This window comes from Melospiza melodia, chromosome 20 (assembly GCF_035770615.1).
Source record: "Melospiza melodia melodia isolate bMelMel2 chromosome 20, bMelMel2.pri, whole genome shotgun sequence".
Lineage (NCBI taxonomy): Eukaryota > Metazoa > Chordata > Aves > Passeriformes > Passerellidae > Melospiza > Melospiza melodia.
Genome location: NC_086213.1, coordinates 15,226,406 through 15,245,268, shown reverse-complemented (window position 1 = coordinate 15,245,268; position 18,863 = coordinate 15,226,406). Strand labels below are relative to the sequence as shown.

Sequence of the window (18,863 nt, the reverse complement as noted above, 5' to 3'; positions counted from 1 at the left end):
AGGCAGTTAAGGACTTTGATACCATCTAGAGCTGCAGGATACTAAGCAGAGACTGCAGTCCTGTGGAGCTTCCAGGATGAATGTACTGGTGGTACCAGCAAACGCACTTCAACACCTGCAGCAGCACTGCCCCAGCTAGGAAAGAGTATTTCGGGGATTTCTGAAATATTTTGGATGGTGTAAAAGAAAACAGATTTATCCTTTGTGGGAAGGATGACAAACTTTTTCCTGCTGAAAGAGCCTTATATGGGATTTCCCGAGGAATCTTAATGGTTTTCAGGGGCAACTCCAAACCCAACTCTGTGTTGGCTCTGGGATTCTCAGCCTTTTTGCAGCACATTTCATGCTGTGTTTTCTCCAAAGAGCTCCATGGAGTGATGTGAGCCACAGCAAGATGTTTAGGAGGCAACTCTCAACTTTGTCTTTTATTTGTTATTGCCCGTTAGAAATTATTGCACATTATTTGCATCTGGTCTTGCATTAATTTCTTGCATGAAAGCAATAGAAAACAAAGATGCATCTTCAGATTTCTATGCCCCACACACTCAAGATTTTTCTCCAGAGCTGGCAGATTGTGACACCGGCTTTTAAAATTTTATGGAAATCAGGTCTTAGGGTAATAATGCAGGACACAGAATTCTAACACCTTAACATTCCCAGAGAGGGAATTTTATTCTAATTATAAGAACAATTATAATTGTTCTTCTGCTCCAGTTTGCGTATTTGCTCTATCTTACTGAAACATTAATTAATAATAAATTCCAATATGGTGGGAATTGCCATAATTACAGATCCTTTAAAGAATATAAAAAATCCCAAGGATTCAAATTTGGTGGCTATTTTACATCAATGGAAACATTTGTAATTAAATAAAGATGATCTCTGCATCTGTAAATAGCAAGGCACTAGACAAGGTCAGATTTCCACCTTTTTAGCAAGAAATACAGCCCAACTTAATTCATTCTTTAGCAGATCAACATCTGAACTTCCAAGTTTCCTGGGCTCATTGGAGACACAAAAGGAAACCTCAGTACTGCTGACATTTTGTCCCTTTGGAAGTGATGGGCTCAGCAGGTGAGCTGCTGCAGGAGGAAAACCTTAAATCTACCCCAAAAGTCAGGAATAAATAGCCTGAGCTGTTGGTGACTTTGGTTGGGTTTTTATAAGCTATCAGGAAGAAGAAAGAAAATAAAGCACTTAAGTAGCAAGGAATGCTGAACAAGACAGCCCCAGTCTGCCTGGGCTTATGATCTGCCATAGCCCAGCCTGCTCACCAAAAGTGCTGGTGTTGCATGGATGATCATCAGCCAAAGCCAGACCCATAGGAGAACTGCTGCCACTAGCATGCAGGAATAATCTAAAACCCAAAATCCTAACCCCATATTTGTTAAAAAGCTCAATTTAAACCTTCCTCTGAGCTGAAAAACTGAACACAATAAAAACCAAGTGTGAGGTCCTGCCGCACCAAGATATGCATGATAGGTTGAGGCAATTGCTTTCTTTAATTTCAGTTAATTTTGATCCCAGCCGTGTTCCACGCTATCCAGACTTTGGGTGCCTTTGGCAAGACTGCTGCACACACCATGCAGATGCACACACAGGCCAAAGGTGTCAAAAACTTCGGGAGTCTGTGGTGAGGCACCTACATCAAAGCAAGCGGTGATTCCAAAGAGCAAAGTACACACTGTTGCCTTCAAAACAACAAGCCTATGAGGTCTGGGGAGCTCCAGTCCTGGGACCTTTGCAGTGGCTTCTTTCCATCTAGGAAACCAGCAGGACCAGCTCAGAATAAAATGCCTATCGAGGGACAAAGCTCAGCACTGGAGATTATTTACTCTGCCCCAGAGGTGACATCCCCTCTCCTTGGGGCACAGGATGGTTCGGGGGGCAACAACGGAGGCTGCAACTAAAGTGCTGGAGGCATACATGCAGCTGGTATCCACTGAGCCTGTGCTCTTTACATCTGCTTTTTGGCCTGCAATAAATATATCCAAAAATAGACACAGAGATGGATTTCTCTTTACTTCATCAGTTTTTCCCCTCCGAGGGACAGCCAGCCATTTATCCTGACACCAGTTCATGACTTTGAGTTTCCCTTCTTAGCTGTGGCTTTTTGGAGCTGGCATCTGAACAAATAATGTTGTGGAACAGTCCCCATATTGTGCTTCCCTCAGGGCACAGGCAACACCAAATTCTCCGAAGTCCTTTTGCTGTTCTTGCTTGTGACCCAAGGCTCATGCTGTGATACCCAGATGCCAGGATGCTGCTGCTCATTCCTGGAGAAAATGCTTCTGCTTACCTGGTGGATGGCTTTGGGGTGGCCAGATGGTGGCTAGGGATGCAAAGAAACACCCATGGGCATTTTTACATCTTGGAAATGTGAGAAATCAAGCCCAGAGAGTCCAGCCTACAGAGGCTCTGCTCAGCTGAGAAGGTACCGATGGGATCCTCATCAACAGTTGGGCATCCTGGGAACACAGTGCCAGCAAGCATTCGCTGCCACAAAACCAGATGGTCCTCATTTATGTACATACTGTCTTTGAGAGATGTACGACAAGCAAAATTAGGGAAGGTGAAGCATGGGAGGAAAGAAAGGCTAGAGCTATCCAGGAGGAAAGCAGTGGAGTGTTGCTGCTCTGCTTATCCTTGGTTCGAGCTCGATTTTGACTTTTTGGGAGCACAATGATCAGATTTTAGTCCTTCAGCGGGCAGTCCAGTGTGATGGATCAGAGTAAAAACTGCTGCGCTGGATTGTCACCAGTCCGGCCCCACATTCAGGTATGAGATGCCTCCTTGGGTATGTGGGAGCAGCCCACAAACCCCAGCCAGCTCATCCTCACCACCCACTCCAGCCTATTCCACACTGTCCTGCCTCTGCTGCTGCCACATCAAAGCCACCGCAGGGTGGCACAGACCCCTGGTGCTCACCTTTGAAGAAGAAAGCCTCTCCCCGGATCTGGGCCACTGCATCGAAGTGCGTGTTACACCTGTTGGGCACGTCCCGCCTGAGCCTGTGGAGAGATTCCCAGGTAGGCAGTGAGGGGCTGTGTCCCCCCCGATGCCTGCTACCCCACAGACTGAATCACCCCTGCTCCTGGAGAAGACTACAGGCTGTGCCCATCTGTCACACCTCATGTTCAAGCCCAGCCACGTGCACAAGCATTTCCAAGGCGAGCTCGGGCAAACCTCAGCCTGAAGACAGCTTGGGCTGACAACCCTGAGCCACTGGAAGCCATTGCTAAGAGTCGAGCGAGGACATGCTCTACATTCACCAGCTCATGTAGTTGGTGAGAGCTGGCTTCCTGCTCCCAGTGGCACGGTGTGGCTCGACCAGCTACCCCAGGGCAGCAGGACATGGAAATCAGCCAAGCAGCCTCTCACTCCAGCAGCTCAGGATGCCACTGCTCCAGGGCTAAGCTCCCAAGTGCCAGTGAGAGGTGACTGAGCTGCAAAGCAGAAAGCAGCTGAGCTTAAACAGAGGGACCTGGAGGAGCTACGTGATGTCCAGTGAAATCTACCTGGTGAAAGCCACCTGGCAAGTGGCAGCAGAGATATTGAGCTGCTTTAACAAGGTGGGTGGGGAAGGCACAGAGAATGAAGAACTGAGAGAGCCGCAAAGCCCACATAAGAAATAATGACTGATGGAGGAACAAGGAGAGGATGCAGTGAACACGCACGGAAAAGCTCCTGTGGATGACAAGGAAGCGTGAATCTATTCTGCGGATAGACAAATTGTGCTGGGCTGCCAGCACCAGCTTCTTTGCTTTTTGACCACAAAATGACAGATGTGGAGGCAAACCCCATCCAGTCTCCCAGAATACAAGGCAGGAACAAGGGGATGACGTGAGCAAGTTTCCTGCTGCTGGTATGAGATGGTGGCCTCTTACAACAGCAGGGAGAAAGGCTCTCTTATATCTAGGTCTGAACATGGCCATAAGGAGCCTGGTGGACAAGCGCCTTTAGAAGCTACATGCGGAGAAATGTAACTAATGGCATTCAGCATGTTCACACAAAAGGCACACGAGGTGAAGGTGACCTGCTCCATCTCTGCTGCTCTCAACTGGGGGGCTTTCAGTGTCTGGCAAAAATGTGTGACCATCACCTCCTGCCTTTTTGTTCAGTGTCCCTTCTTCTCTTAACTGTCCTGCTGTCTTGGTCAACATTTATTAATGAGCTATGTCTTGCACTTCCCTTAACGAGGCCATGCTGGTTGCTTGATGACACATGTAAGCAGCCCTTTGCCAATGTTAACCTGCATTGGAGTCAGACTATCAGTCCACTTGTTCCAATATTCACTCCCTCAGGTACATTAGGCAGTTGCTCACTGTGGAACAATTTAGGTAAGTTATACTTCTGCAATTCAGGATACTGCAGAGGAAGTTTGTTTAAAATTCCAGCAAGGATGAATTTACCTAAGGGTGACGGTGACAACTTTCCACTAATATGAATAAAAAATCTGAGTTTTAGCAAAATATCCAGAGAGAAATACCAAAGGCAAAGTGAGCAGGAAAGAATATGGATGAAGCAGAGCTTCAGTACTACACATCCTTTGCAGGAAAGGAAGAATTTGACTTACGGGACAGTGGAGCGGTTCTCTGGCAGCTCTGGTAGGATTGGATGATCACCTGTTTTGCTTACTTCAGGCTTGGCTGTGGGGGACACAGATTCCCTGACTCCTGTGTAGAAAAAAAGGAGTAATAGGGAACACCATCCTTCCTACCAGCACCACTCACCCCAGAGAACAGCTATTCCAATGTGTCCTACCATAGCAGGAACAAGGTGTAGCCAGTTGAGGGACACAAACTTACCATAGAGTTGCCAGATTCGGACTTTGTCCTCATAAGGCAGGTCGTACTTCAGAGGGTCCCCCACTGGACCTTGGTAGTAGGGTCTCATGATAGACTCTATGGCAGAGATGTGGGTCAAGCCAATGGCATGGCCAAACTCATGGACAGCTACAGCAAATAGGTCCATCCCATGAGTGTCTGGAGATAAGGATAAAATTGAAATAATGTTCACTAAGTGCTGAGAGTAATTGGAGGATTTGGGTGGGCTACAGGGGCAGTAAGAGAAAATGTAGGTTTATCTTGAATAAACTGGAAAGAAGAGCTTTGGAATAGGTAAAGTTCAAAAAAAAATTTTTTTTCCAGTTAGGGAATGGGGTGGATCATATGAATATGGAAAGCAAGACTTCAGCCTACACCAGTCTGGGTATCACCCCTCTTATTTCCAAATCACTGTCGGCACCTGAGGAAAAAAAAGGGCTGAGACAGAAACCACATCAGAACCATTTCCTGAGTGGCACTAGAGAAGCTGAGCCAGAGCAGTCACTCCCTGCATCTCATGCCTGCTGCAGCTGCTGACACAGCCTTTGCATTGCCCAAAATACCAGATTTCTGCAGCCACCAGCCAGGAGCTTGTCACATCCTGTGACAATGAGCCAAGACATGAGCCGAGGAGCTGGGGAGTGCTGGCAGTGCCTGCCTGCCCGCAGGGCTTTCCCTGCCTGGCCTTGCACGATGCTGCCCCAGCCAAATCCACCCCTCAGCCATCCCGTATGCACACAAGTGCAGGAATGTTCATCTGCTTACCGACCACCAACCTGCTCATCTCACTGGTACCCTGACACAAGTAGGTGACTGTGTCCAGATTGTTTTTAGAGGATTTACCATCTTCTCCTGTTACAAATCCTGTGCTGCAGCTCTTGTGTCTGCTGCCTTTGGCAAACACTTCGGTCCTCACATGCCACAATGGGCATTAGGGAGACACTGTTGAACATCAATACCTCAAGGCTTTGATGACTTTTTTCCTTCAGTCTGGGCTATCACTACTATATTCTCTTTCCCCAAATTTCCTTACTTGCAATCTGACCCCCAGTGCCTCACACCACACCCACATAAAGACCAATCCTATCTCCAGAGCCTGAGACACTCATGTAAAGGGTTAATGCTCGTTTCCAAACATATGCCACTGCTACCAAAGCAAAGGAGGAGCTGCTCCCAGCTGTATGGAACTGAGACTGCTTGGTGCATTTCCACAACCCAGCTCTAGACAGGCTGGACCGCATGTCCATGTAATTTCTGCCCCTCTCTGCACAGCAATGTCCTGCAGAGAGATACCAGAGGACAGCAATGATTTTAAGTGTGGTTCTTATAAAGATCATGATGTCAAGTATTGTGATAAAGAAGCAGTGACTTGGAAAGATCCCTGTGGAGCTCAGGGGAGAGTCACATTCCCTGAGAATGACTGGAGACAAAAGAGATGGCTTCTTTGCCATCTGAGATGGCTACTTTTTTGCACAAAAGTAGCTGATCCTGCCTAGTCCTTAGTGCTCCTCACCAGGCTCAGGGTGCCAGAGCAGGGAGGAGATAGTTTTTGCGGAATTTTGCCTTTTCCTTCATGACTATTATTTACAGGGTCTGTAACCAGGCGAGACTTTTATAACCTGTGCTGTTTTCCCTTGCACTAAGAGAGAACAAGACATATGCTCTCTGACATTTTAATGCCAGACTGACAACCTTGGGGATATTTTTATATCACCTACCAAGTTGTTGTTTTTGAATCAGTAGAGAGAACAAAATAAATAAAAGATGAAGCTCAGATAGCTCCAAGATCTTCAAAACAGAGGGCAGATTTCTGCTGGCAGGCTCATCTCTTGGTGGAGCTCAGAGGGGCACTGCTGTGGCAGCGCTGGCTCTGAGCTCGCTCCTTCATTGGAGTTTGTTTCACAATGAGCACTCCCAACCACTAGCTGCAAAACTGACTCCATCACTAACACATTCCCTCTGGCAAGCTACTGACCACAGTGCTTGTCTCTGCCCTGTATGTCTGCAGATCAAAACTGCTGCTTTTTTTTTCCTTCCTGATAAGAGCCATCAGTTGGGGCTAGAAACATGAAACAAGAAGCAGGTATAATTCTCAAGGATCAGCCTGTCCAGACCTTTAACCTTCATCTCAAGACCTCTTCCAGCACTCTTGGTGAACCCTTCTGCCCATGAACACTCAGGGGGATGGATGACAGGTCAGCTGGTGGCCTTGTATTAGCTTGTTTCAGAGAAGACAGGTTTAAACAAAGTCATTAAGCTGAGGCAGCAGGATCCCACTAGGAGGCTGGTGGAGGAGGTGGAATGAGAAATAAATTAGCAGCTGGTGGCCACAGAGAAGACAATCTGTCAAAACACGCCTGACACAAAGGCTTGGGACCTGATCCCCACAGATGGTTTTGCAACTGAGGAACACTTGCCTCTGCTATTCCCTCTGCTAATTAAAATTCTGCTTTGGCCAGATGGATGAAGATAAAAAAGAAAAGAACTGCAACTTGTAACCATCCTGATGCTAGGTAATAGACAGGAGATGGCAGGAAAAAACTAGACCTTTTTCCCAGCACGACACAGAGCCCTTTATATGTAAGTCAGCTAACAGTATACTTTAAAAATAGGGAACTGGGACATGTGGCAGTGAAGACACCCAAAAGGTGTCAAAGTCAGAGAATGCAGTCCCCATCCAAGAGCTCCAGCAGCCACATACCCAACCTGCAACCTTCCAGGTCTCAGAAGAGATGGGGACTGTGGTTGGGCGATGGGGAGCTCTGCAATTTCTGGCAGGATAAGGAGAAATATGGAGATGCCATTGAGGCACCCAGGAACATAAGAGTGTCCTCAACACTGCCTGGGTTGATTTTGCTAGCAAGAGGAATCAGATGACTTCAGGGATCCTGAAGCCTAGGGTGAAGGTGTGGCAGAGGCTAAACCACTCCAGCCACCCGAGCAGAAGAGAAAATTGTGAGCCCTCGTTCTTGGCTGCTGCTCGACCACCCTGACCTACCTGATGATCGGAAGGTCCAATATTCATCATCGTCAAAATGAGTGTCCCCTGCTGTGTGATGGTCTCCGGGGAAGAAAGCATGTGCCACCGTCCCACCAGGCCCGTCAAAGGGATAGCCATCATTGTGATCTGCTTTGGAGAAGTCTATCTGGATGTCAGCATTGTTTCCGGCCACTTCATGGAAATTCAGCGGAGTGATGTCACTCCAGACCTTCAGGGCATAGTACATCAGGGCTCGGACAGTGTCGTGGCCCAAGTGGGACTCTTTTGGGAAGGTGCGAACTCTGAAACAAAGAGGGCAAAAAAGAGGATGGGTCAGTAGCATGAAAGATCTCCAAGAACAATCAGAACTGGCTCTGCAGGTGCCTGGTGCCTCAGAGCCACAGTGAGGACTTCAGAGCTTTTTGCAGTTTTGGGCTGATCTGGAATGGAATAAAAGTCAATGTTTCCCATTGAAAAGTCAATGTATAACCCAACTTTGAAAAAGAATTCCTAATATTGTTGATTTAATAGAAGAGATGAAAAGACAAAGATGCTACAAGGCACCTTGGCTTCTAAAGGAGTATATTTACATAATCTTTGATTGGCGATTTTGACAAAAATATACACGCTTTCCAAGCAAATGTACTGTTGATTGAGTAATTATTGACAAAAGCCTGTTTGGATGCCTTCTGGCCAGCTCTACCCCTGTAATAACAGACACTTTCTTCTTTGTGCACCAGCACACCAGCTGAAGTGTTTTCATGGTTTGACAGATTTTTAAAGGCTGAAGCAACAATTATGACCACATCACTTACCCTGCTACATAACACGACTGTGACAGCATCACTCGGTACCACACCACTTCCCATCTCCAACGGGCAGTGATGACCTGACTACACTTCACGAGATAATTACAAGCATCAGAAGGGGAAGTCACACCACTCAAGCTCTTCCTGAATAGTGATCTGAGTGCTGGGAGACAGCATGGGTGTGAAAAGTAGGGAGCAACTTGCTTGCTGAGGTTGTGAACACATCCCACACCCTCAAGAGACAGGCAGCCCAAAGCAGGCACCACCTTTGGGCCAGGGCAAAACTAGTCGGGGTTGAATCTCTGATTGAGGAAAAAGGGGCTTATGAAAATAAGCAGAAATCTCACTAGCAGTTCCTCTGAAGCACTTGGGATGCTCATCCTTGAGACAGTGGGAATGAGTGGATGAATCAGGAAAAACACATCATAGCCAAAAGAGAAAAAATCATTTGTACCTTTTCCTTTGCTATCCCTTGACTCTTTGGGCAAAGAAAAGCCTTATTGACTAATCTAAATGAGTTACATGCATGTAACACCATATGATTGTAGGACTTCAAAGAAAACACATTTGTAAAGGAGACAGCACAGAGGTACAAACAGTATTAGCATGTGATTAGAAAATAAGTTTTCAAGGCAATTTTTAATTTATAGAAGAGATTATGCCCAGATGTAATCCTCTATAGTACAGAGATAAAGGCCACCTGGATTCCAGATAGTCATTAACTAACTGTCTTCATCTTTCATAACACTCCTCAGGACTTAGGTAAACCCTTCGCTGCTTTAATTTCTATTAAGTCATTATACGTGTAACACACACCATGTTTAGCCTAGGAATTATGACCTTTCTCCAGGATCATAGTGCCTAAGGCACAGAGTCACATTTAGGGACATTATCTGCTCTTTCCTTCCCAAGCCCTGCTCACCATGTGAGCTATTTTCCTTTCCTTTTCTTTCCAGCTGTAGAATGAGGATAATAAATGATATCTCCCTTTAATAGGATGGTGGATAAAAAGCCCTGTCTAAAGAAACAAATATTATTAATATTCATCCCAAGATCTGACTCCAGAAGCATCAGATTAAGGCAGAAACAGAATCAATACCTATTTTACTTCTTTCAAAAAGTCCTACACCTCTGAGATGATCCACATTTTATTCATATGCTGCAGGTGTAAGTGGAAAGTCCCTTATCCTTGATTCATTATCACTGTCATGTTTTAAGAGAATCCCATCAGGGTTTTTTTAATTCAGCATCTGATTTGATTGCTGGAACTCTGCTAATTGTTTTCAATGAGATTAGGAAAAGACTATTATGATAGGATGTTTGTTGGCCTTGCATCACCCAATTCCACTGAAAAGGAAGCACATTTCTAACAGCATGCAGATAAAAAACCTTCCTCCTACCTTAAATTATTATTACTAGTAATAGTAGTAGTAGTAAATGGTGTTTAGGTTTCCAGTGAAGAGAAGCACTCCTTCTTCTTGGATGTAAATCCCTTCTGAGATTCCTCTTACAGAACTCAGATCAAAGCCTAATGTGAATAATTGGAGAGAAAGCTCTCTGTTCCAGACAGCCTCTGCCAGCCAGAGGGAGGGTGATGACAACTGGACTGCTCAGTTCCTTCAGCCACCCCACCAACACTGCCCCAAGCTGTAGGCTCAGTAACATCCTGCTGCAAATCACACTCTGGGACATCCTGAGGAGTGTCTATCCCTGTGGCAGACGGGGCTGCAGGAGGGAACATCAACCACAACACTGGAACTGGCAGCCGCCGAGCAGGATGTGGTGTTGAGGGACACAACTGGGATACCAAGGAGAAAAATCTCCCCTCTGCATTTAGTGCTCAGCCAGGCAGCAGCATTGCCATGCAGACAAATGAATGCTGACTCTCACACAGCGCTGCCAGTCCTTCATGTGTCCCCTGAGTCACCTCCTTTGCTTGACCCATCCCAAGCAGACTTTGTATGTATAATGATTAATAAGTAGAGACTAGAGAGAACTGATCTGCCTCTGTTTGCCATTGAGGGGCACCCACACCTATTTTGATTTCCGATTTCCTTATTAGTTTTGTCCTCCAAAAGACAAAAGTGGGAGAGTATCAGTGATGGATGAGAAATCAATAGCTTGTTAATTAAAGCACTCTCTCACTTTCCCAGCCCTGAAACTATGGCCAAATAAAATAAATGCAGAGAACTACCAAACACAGCAAGCTAAAGAGTGCTTGATAAACCCACACTGATTTTTCTTGGAAGGGGAAGGAAGAGGGGATAGTTGAAAGGGTAGATGCTTGCTGCCTTGGCAAAGATGCTTTTCCAGCTGCCCAGAACCATCCATGGCACAGCAGCCCTGATCCAGTGCTACCCTGGCAGTGCTGCAACACTGCCATTGTCTGCAGGAGGAAAAGAGCGGGTGTTGGAACCCTCCATCAACCCTCTCCCAGCAGTTAGACTAACAACCAAAAGTGTTCAGTTTGGATGGGAGGTCCCCATGGCAGGATGCCACTGATTAAAGGAAGAAAGCAGAAGGATCAGGACCGTTGTGGGGATTGGAGTGCAGAACTGAGAGTTATGCCACCTTCCTCTAGACTGCCACCCCTCCACGCCTGAGTAAATCCACATCTGGGCTCAGGCCATGGCAATCACATGGCAATCACATGGCAATCACAGCAATCACAGTGGTGGGCACTGACTGACTGGTGTCACTGCTTCTCTGCCAGTGGGCTCTGCTCCCACTCCGGCAGTCCATGGCCTGAGCACCAGTGTCAAAGACTGCAGCTCTGATGAGATGGCACAAGGGAGTAGTCCTTAACTACAGACAGATGAAAGCCAGCTCAGTTCAGCACTGAAAGGAAAGAAGTGGGCAATTTTAAAAGCTGAGCTTCCATGGCTGCTCTTTCCCCAGGGAGCTCAAAGCATGTGGAGACAGAGCATGGCCCTGCTGCTGCACTTCCCAGGACTACGGGGAAACAGCAAGCACTGGGAAGAAATGGAGATGTGCCAGCTATGAACTCCCCTTCTGTGGGGTGTAACCAGAAGTAATAAAGCAAAATCAACAAGTGAAAAACAAGGCTGCAAGCATGGGGGGAAGTGGCTGTAGGCAGCTCTGGCGCTGATGCTGGCAGCATACCACTCTCTCAGCAGCTGCCTTGGCACCTGGGGAAAGCGCAGGGAAAATAAAATAATAACAAAAACAATCCTGTGAAAAGAAAATTTATATGCTGTAATATCCTGGAAACTCTACATAGAGATGAGGCACAGAAAACCATCTATTTCTGATGCAGCAATTGGATGCTACAAGACTGTACTGTGAGCTGTGCAGGATGCAACCTGTATAGTTTTGCTCCTTGGGCCCTCCAGTCCCATAGGCTGGTTGTACTCAAAGGTAAAAAGAAGAAATATGAATGACCTGTATACCTATACTATTTTGTTTGCCCAAAACTGCCTTCTCAATCAGTGCATGTGCCTGTTTTGATGCCCTCCTTTCCTACAGCTCTGCTTACCTGTTTATTACAGCCCTGCAATTGTTCAGGTTTTTCTTCAACTTTTAAATCCATGTCTGAGTAGCATTTAGTTATGGTTTCCCCTTTTAAAATCTTCAAACAATGTGTAAAAGGTAAGCGAGTAAAACTTCTATGTCTCTATTGGCTGACTTTCAGGCAGTTTCCAAAAAGCCAGTTTAGTCTCAAGTGTTGGATATAAATACTACATTGGAGTTTCTGTAATGCTGCAGTGTTCTGCTGGCTACAACCTACCATTGTAAAATACAGCCCTTTCTTGGACAAAAGACAAGATTTTTGAAAGGATCAAAGAATAAAAAGCAGAAATTACATTGTCAGGAGATGGATTTTTTTATGCCTTACACATAATATTGTCTCGGACCTCAACCCCTTTTTATGCCAATCCTTGCTGCAGCATCAGTTTCCAAGGGGGTAGGAGGCAGGGAATATCCCAGGGCTGCATCCACCAGAACAGCCAGACCACATTTCACCTCCACATTTCTGTCCAGCCTGGAACTGGGGATACTGTGTCAGCACATCCAAAGTCCTGATGGCACCTGCAGTGCCAATTCCCTGACCCTGCTGCCCAGCCATGGGATGTCATTCAGGTTTGTCAGGAGCTGCTGGGGTCAGGCTGTGCGCAAGCCGTGCCCTTGCACTGGTTCTGGCAGCCCCAGAACACCAGGGCAGGTTTTCTTTTTACCCGCAACGGATTTTCTCCTTTCTGAAATGTGAAGTTCTTCCTCTTTCCCCATAAAGTCAGGCCTGGGCAACAGCGAGACAGGTTGAGTTTTTATAAAATGGGTCACTTCACAACATGAAGCCATCTATGAACCAAAGTTGTTTCTTACTGAAGCTGAATTATGTTTATTATTTCTCAAAATTAAGTCTCACAGGAATCTGCTGGAACAGAGACCAAATCTTTGCTAAGTTTCAACAGGTGTTGACACCAACAGCCAAGTTGAGATTTGTTACTGCAGTGGGAAGAGGACTCTCTCTAGGGGCTATGCCAGGATCAAAGAAAAACATTATTAATAAGGAGAACTTTTCATAAGATCCACATGTGTTTTCAAAACGGTACAAGCATCTCTTGCTGCACACTGTTCTTAGAGGAAAAATCACTGCAGCACACGGTACTTGAGGGAGGAAAAATGAGTCCCAAAAAGCACAAATCTTAATGGGACAGGGATCAATTTGCTTGCCATCCCTGACCTGCAGCATATTTCTGAAAGCTGGACCTGAACTTCTGTGTGTCACGGGTGCAGAAGGATCCTGGCACTGAGGGAAAAATACTTGCCTGTTGGCAAGGATTAGGAGAAAAAAGAGTGACTTTATTACCCCGAAAATTGTCCTGCCCTTGGACTTGGGCAACGCAAGAGAAGAAGCTCCAGGCTTGGCAGCTGCCTGAGACAGCACAGAACTAATGAACTCAAGAAAAAAGATGCTCTAACAACAATTGCAAACCAGCAAAAGGCTCGCAGCCAAATCTGTATCATTCTCAGGCACTGCCAAGTGGGTCCAAGAAGTCACTGCTGAGACTGTGAGGAGAAGAATTAAAGTAAGTAGTCTATGGGATCTTGGGAGGCCATAGGGACATGTTTTAACCATCACCCTGAAACTCATCTCAAAGCCATATTTAACAAAGGTGACGGTGAAATTGGTCTTTTGCTGCAAGATTTCAGCAGGGATAGATGAATTCCTACCTCCAGGACAAGTTCCTTTTGCTCCACTTGGTGACAGCCTGGGCAAATCGCTTCCTCCTGGTCGCTTCAATGGTGAGGTCAGGCAGAGAACAGCGAGGGGTCTTCATGAGCTCCAGGGTGGCTTCATCTAGGATTAGAGGAAAAACAAGAAATCATGGGAATGGTGGGTTAAGAAATCCCAGGGAGACAAAGAGATAGGAAATGAAGTGCTAAGAATGAACCAGAAGAGCAAAAGTGGATACTCAAGAGCCCACTGGGACATGGCACCAGCCCCAGCATGTTGTGGTGACACCCACAGAACACTGAGCCCCCTATGTCTCACTGCTGCTCCCACCACTGGACAGCAATTCCTGCTGGAAGCCCACCTGTGGCCAGCTTTGATTCTGCTTTTAAATATTTTTTTTCAAATATTCTGTCTTGCTCTCTCTTGATGAATTTCCAAGGAGAGACATTCACATATAAATAAACTCCATCTCTGTTCAGCTACGAGCTTATTTGAAGAATGTACAGGTTCTTTCTAATTAATTTTTTATGAATGAAAGCTTGAAGTGTCTATTCTCACCAGCTGAAATGCAAAAAAGTTGTTTTGTTCACTCATTTTCCTGCTGATTTTACCTCTTAAACTGTTTTCATGAACAAACCACAACTATGACCTGTGCAGGGCAGCCATGCCTCCCACCCCCAGACTGTTTCAAACACCCCCTCTGAAAATGCAATTTGAATGGCCACTTCTGTTCCAGGGTCTCCTGCAGCTTGTGATGCAGTGGAAGAGAAATTATTGCACAAGCTCAATTAAGACCAGAGAAAGGAAGTCCTCATGTTGGGGGGCAGCTGCGCCTTCAGGAGACCAGCAGAGGGATACTGGGATGTTGGGATGGATAGAGACTCGCCTGCTAATTAGCTGCCATTCCTTAATGCTGGCCCCATGGCAGGAGGGTCACAGAGGGGAGGAGAGCAGAGAGGTGCCCTTCTGCAGGCAGGGATAATGCTGGCTTTCTCCTTCCCTCAATGAAGGCTTTGAGAGGAATGACCCCAGCCACGCTGGTGAACTCGTGCTGCTTCAGCCTCCCCTTGAACTTCTCCCTCCCAGGCAGATGTGCCTGCCACACAGATGCCACTGCCTGCCTCTGCTGGCCAACGGAGCTGCTGGAGGAGGTGATGGGCTCCCAGCTGGCTGGGCATGACTGAGGAGTACCTGGAGATGCTGTGGCTCAGTGAGATCCCAGGAGAGCCCCAAAAAGCCTCCTGCAAACAAAGTTGGGGTGATGCAACATCATTCTTCTCCCTTCCCTGTCTGTGCCCCAGCAGCAAGGAACCCAAAAGATCTTCGCATACAAATTGGGAGGCTTAATCAGGATTTTTGTTCAATTCAATTTGATGCTGCAAGTAAAGCTTTGAACAGGACAACTTTCTCCCTTTTTTCCCTTTGTCTTTTTAATTTTATTTTTTTTTTGAACACACCAAAAGCTATTTTAATCACACTGAGAGCCCCAAGGGTCTGTGGGTGTGTTGAAATAATTGCTTGCCTCAGGTTCTTGAAAACACAAGGCAACAGAACACCTGAGCCATGTAATTACTCTTACAGCTCCAAAATGGGCCATATGCTCCACCCACGGTGGAGCTTTTCCTGCTGCAGCTCCAGAACACAGGAGAGTCCCTTCTCCCTCACGGACCTGCGAGAACCCATCCCTGTCTCGCTCTGCACCAAGGAGAGGAGGGGTCATGAGCCACTGACCTAGGACTCCTGTGGCCTCAAGCCCCCCGAACCTCTGCATGGCAGTGATGGCCTTGGTGAGCTGCTCCTGCGTCTGCAGCTGCCCCGTGACAGGGTCCGGAGGAGGCAGATACCCAAATTTTGTCAGCCAGTCCTGTGAAACAAGGGGAAGGGGAAATGAGAAAAGGAAAGGAAGGAAATACAGGAAATAATGCTCTGAAGGTCCTCTCCCTCCACTGCACCCTGATAGTTTGAGGGCCTTAGCTTAATGATTGGATTGATGATCTCAAGGGTCTTTTCCAACTTAAATGATTCTGTGGGGGTGGCTTGTTTTACCTTGCTTGGCTCATCCCCCTGGGCAGAGCATCTCACAATGCTCTTTACATTATGAGTCTTTAGAAGACTCATAATTTTATCAGTCATGCAGTGAGACTCAATGATCCTTTAGTGGAAGAGAGAAAGAAAACTGGCCCACCTGCTTTTAACAGGCAGCCTAATTAAGAGAAGATAAGTGCCCTACCTCTTAACAGATAAGGACAGAATACACACCCCCAGCCACATTTTGCATTTGCAACAGAAGACACTTGACTTCCACACCAGGATTTTGTTTGGAAATAAGCTTAGCCATGAAATCTCCAAGCCCACTTTGTGCCACACAGTTATCAAAGACCTGAGGCAGATGACTTCAGCATTGACACAAAACAGCCCTTCTCTCCAGCATTTCCACACTCCCTGGTTTAATCATCTTCCTGCCAGCTGACCGAAAGTATTTACAGCCAGGTGTGGGTCTCTCAACCACCAGAAAGCAGCAGGGACCTGTGGAACTCCTGGACGTCCCTCTTTCCCAAAGCCTAGGCAAGCACAGCCTTGTGCCAGTGATCCCCTTGCCACAGGCATCTCATTAAACCCAAACCCACTGTTCAGTCAAAATTTGTCTCTCAAAGGACAATATATCTTTATGAAGATTTTTCTCTTTCTCTCTTCAGGCTAAAATTGATTAGAAAAAATGCTATAAATCTCCTTCTTACAACTGCTTTTTAAAGTGAATTACCTTTCTAAATCCTTTCTTAGCTTCTTTCTCTCTCCTTCCCTTCCCTTGGCAGAAGAACGAGAAAGGAAGAGTAAAACTGCACGCAGGGGATGCCATAAACACCTGCTCTCTATTTTCTTTATCTGTATCAAACATTGATCTGTTGAGCCTCTTGTAGACTGATATTGATCCAGACTTCCACTGCAGCCAATACACCACAAATTGATGGTAGCCAGATTAGGGCCAGAAGCCAGTAGCTACTTATCACTACATTCTGAACATCTCATAGTTTGGTGTCACCTGCAGCTGCCGCCCTAAATGCCACAGAACCCCCAGCCCCTCTCTGCAAAGTCCAGTTAAACAGATTCACGCTTACTGAGCTTTATGAGAGATCTCCTCAGGCTTGGTGTGACTCTCCATTGGGGAGCATGGCCTGCTGTGCTGGTTTTCCCACTAGCATTTAACTTCCCTCCCAATCCTCCTTCACAGTTGCCTTATTTCAGTGGGATACTGTGGCCAGCTTATCTGGACACTTCTTGTTGATTAATGCAACTCCATTAGCCACCACCTTGCTGGGACTGCGTAAGCATCACCACAGCCCCTCCCTGCCAGCGGGCTGATGGCCAGGCGCAGTGCCGTCCCCTCTACTCCCCTACTACTATTTTTCCCTTTGCATAGCCAAGCCATTTGTGACAGAAAGTAGGGATACAATTCATCTTTGATTCTTTGTGAGAAATTGGCTGTGACATGGAGGTCGGCAGCTGACCCATCAATTGCTGAGGACAGTGGAGTTTAATTTGGTTTGTTCCCTGGCCATGGAGACAGTGTCATTTATCCTCTAATGACAGGAGAGACACTGCCACACCAGAGACAGGCACAACTCGACTGTCCTTGGGGGCTCCTGGGGATGGAGGTGGCAGCAAAAGGCTAGGGAAAGCAACAGCAGAGGGATATCCAACAAAAGTTGTGCAGGTCTTATTTCCTTCCTAACCCCAAGGGATAGAGAAAGCACAAACACGAACGGACACCCCAAAGCAAATGGGGGCTTTCTACACAAAAGATGGAATGAGTGGTCAGAGATCACAAATCCTTCACCTGATCTACCTTAGAAGCACTGATTTCCCTTCATGTGATTTTTCATCTAGACCATCAAGTTTATCCTGCTTTATTCAGATCCTCCTTAGTTTTATAGACCTCTGTGATCTTGCTGTTATTCAGCTCTTTTCCATGTAGGGGTTTTGACTGGTTTCCTCTCTCCTTGTAAGCAAAGCCAATTCATAACATTGAACTTTAACACTTAACATTCTACTTTTGATGTGGCAGAACATTTCATGAGGGAGACTGAAGCTGGCTTGGAGATGAGAAAGAACAGCAGAAATTGTCTCCCTAATTATCTGTGTGCCCCATGAAAGCTTCTCAGATATTTTCTTGTCCTTAATAATGACAATGGCTAAATTGACATACATCCATAAATAAGAATATGAAAACATTTTCCATTGAGATAACTTGAACACATCCCTTTCTTATTTCCTCCTTAATAAAAAAGCACTTTTTTTGCCAACTCTCATTAGCCTAAAATGTTTAAATGAAAGAGTGATTTCAACTGAAAGCTAAAATTCTTTTAACATATTTCTTGCCTGAGCCAGCACTACAAAAATTTTTCCTTAAAAGTGTGCTGTGCTAAATGAATTGACCTACTCCCACGAGAAGATTCACCTTCAGTAACTATTTCAAAAGTAAAAAAAATTGCTTCATCAAAAAAATGAGGAGCTTAACCCAATGTCTAACAATCTTCTGGCTCTGAGAGGAGCTGGGAATAAGTGGGGCTGAGCTACATGACTCATGCCATGCCCCAGGGTAGGTACCTTGGTTTGAGGCTCACATGATCCCAGCTCAATTTTTGTAGAAATCACCACCAGCAAAGATGGTCTGGGAGCCAAGTCCAGAATGAATCTTCCGATCCAGCTCTACCACTGAGCAATACAGAATTAAAGGCTCCACATTGCGCTGGCTCCTGTTCAGGAAAAAAAAAAAAAACAAAAAAAAAAACCCCGAAAAAAACCCCAAAACAACCCCCCCCAAAAAAAAAAAAAACCCCAAAAAAACCAACCCAAAAACAAAAACCACACACAAAAACAAAACAAAAAAAAAACCCCAAAAACCACACCAGGAAGAACTGCATGCCGAGCAGAAAGGTCCAAAACCACCCACCCATCTGCCCCTCCTCTCTGCCAGCTAAACACAGCTGTCAGCAAGAGCCCTGGTGCTACACAGCGCACAGCAACAGCAGCACATTGCCTACGAACCA

General features: G+C 46.1%; 1 protein-coding gene across 2 annotated transcripts in view; it reads right to left on the bottom strand.

Moving 5' to 3' along the window:
• MMP17 (matrix metallopeptidase 17) overlaps nt 1-18,863 on the bottom strand; it is a 49,437-nt gene that overhangs the window by 5,305 nt on the left and 25,269 nt on the right. The window contains exons 2-8 of one of the 2 annotated variants that reach the window (XM_063173281.1): nt 18,421-18,569; nt 15,547-15,679; nt 13,812-13,938; nt 7,825-8,108; nt 4,809-4,985; nt 4,577-4,676; nt 2,929-3,011 (exon numbers count right to left, since the gene is read on the bottom strand). In XM_063173281.1, the coding sequence (XP_063029351.1) occupies nt 2,929-3,011; nt 4,577-4,676; nt 4,809-4,985; nt 7,825-8,108; nt 13,812-13,938; nt 15,547-15,586 (811 nt within the window). In that variant the 5' untranslated portion in view covers nt 15,587-15,679; nt 18,421-18,569. The remainder of the gene's footprint in view (nt 1-2,928; nt 3,012-4,576; nt 4,677-4,808; nt 4,986-7,824; nt 8,109-13,811; nt 13,939-15,546; nt 15,680-18,420; nt 18,570-18,863) is intronic. The other variant, XM_063173280.1, reaches the window with a different exon arrangement.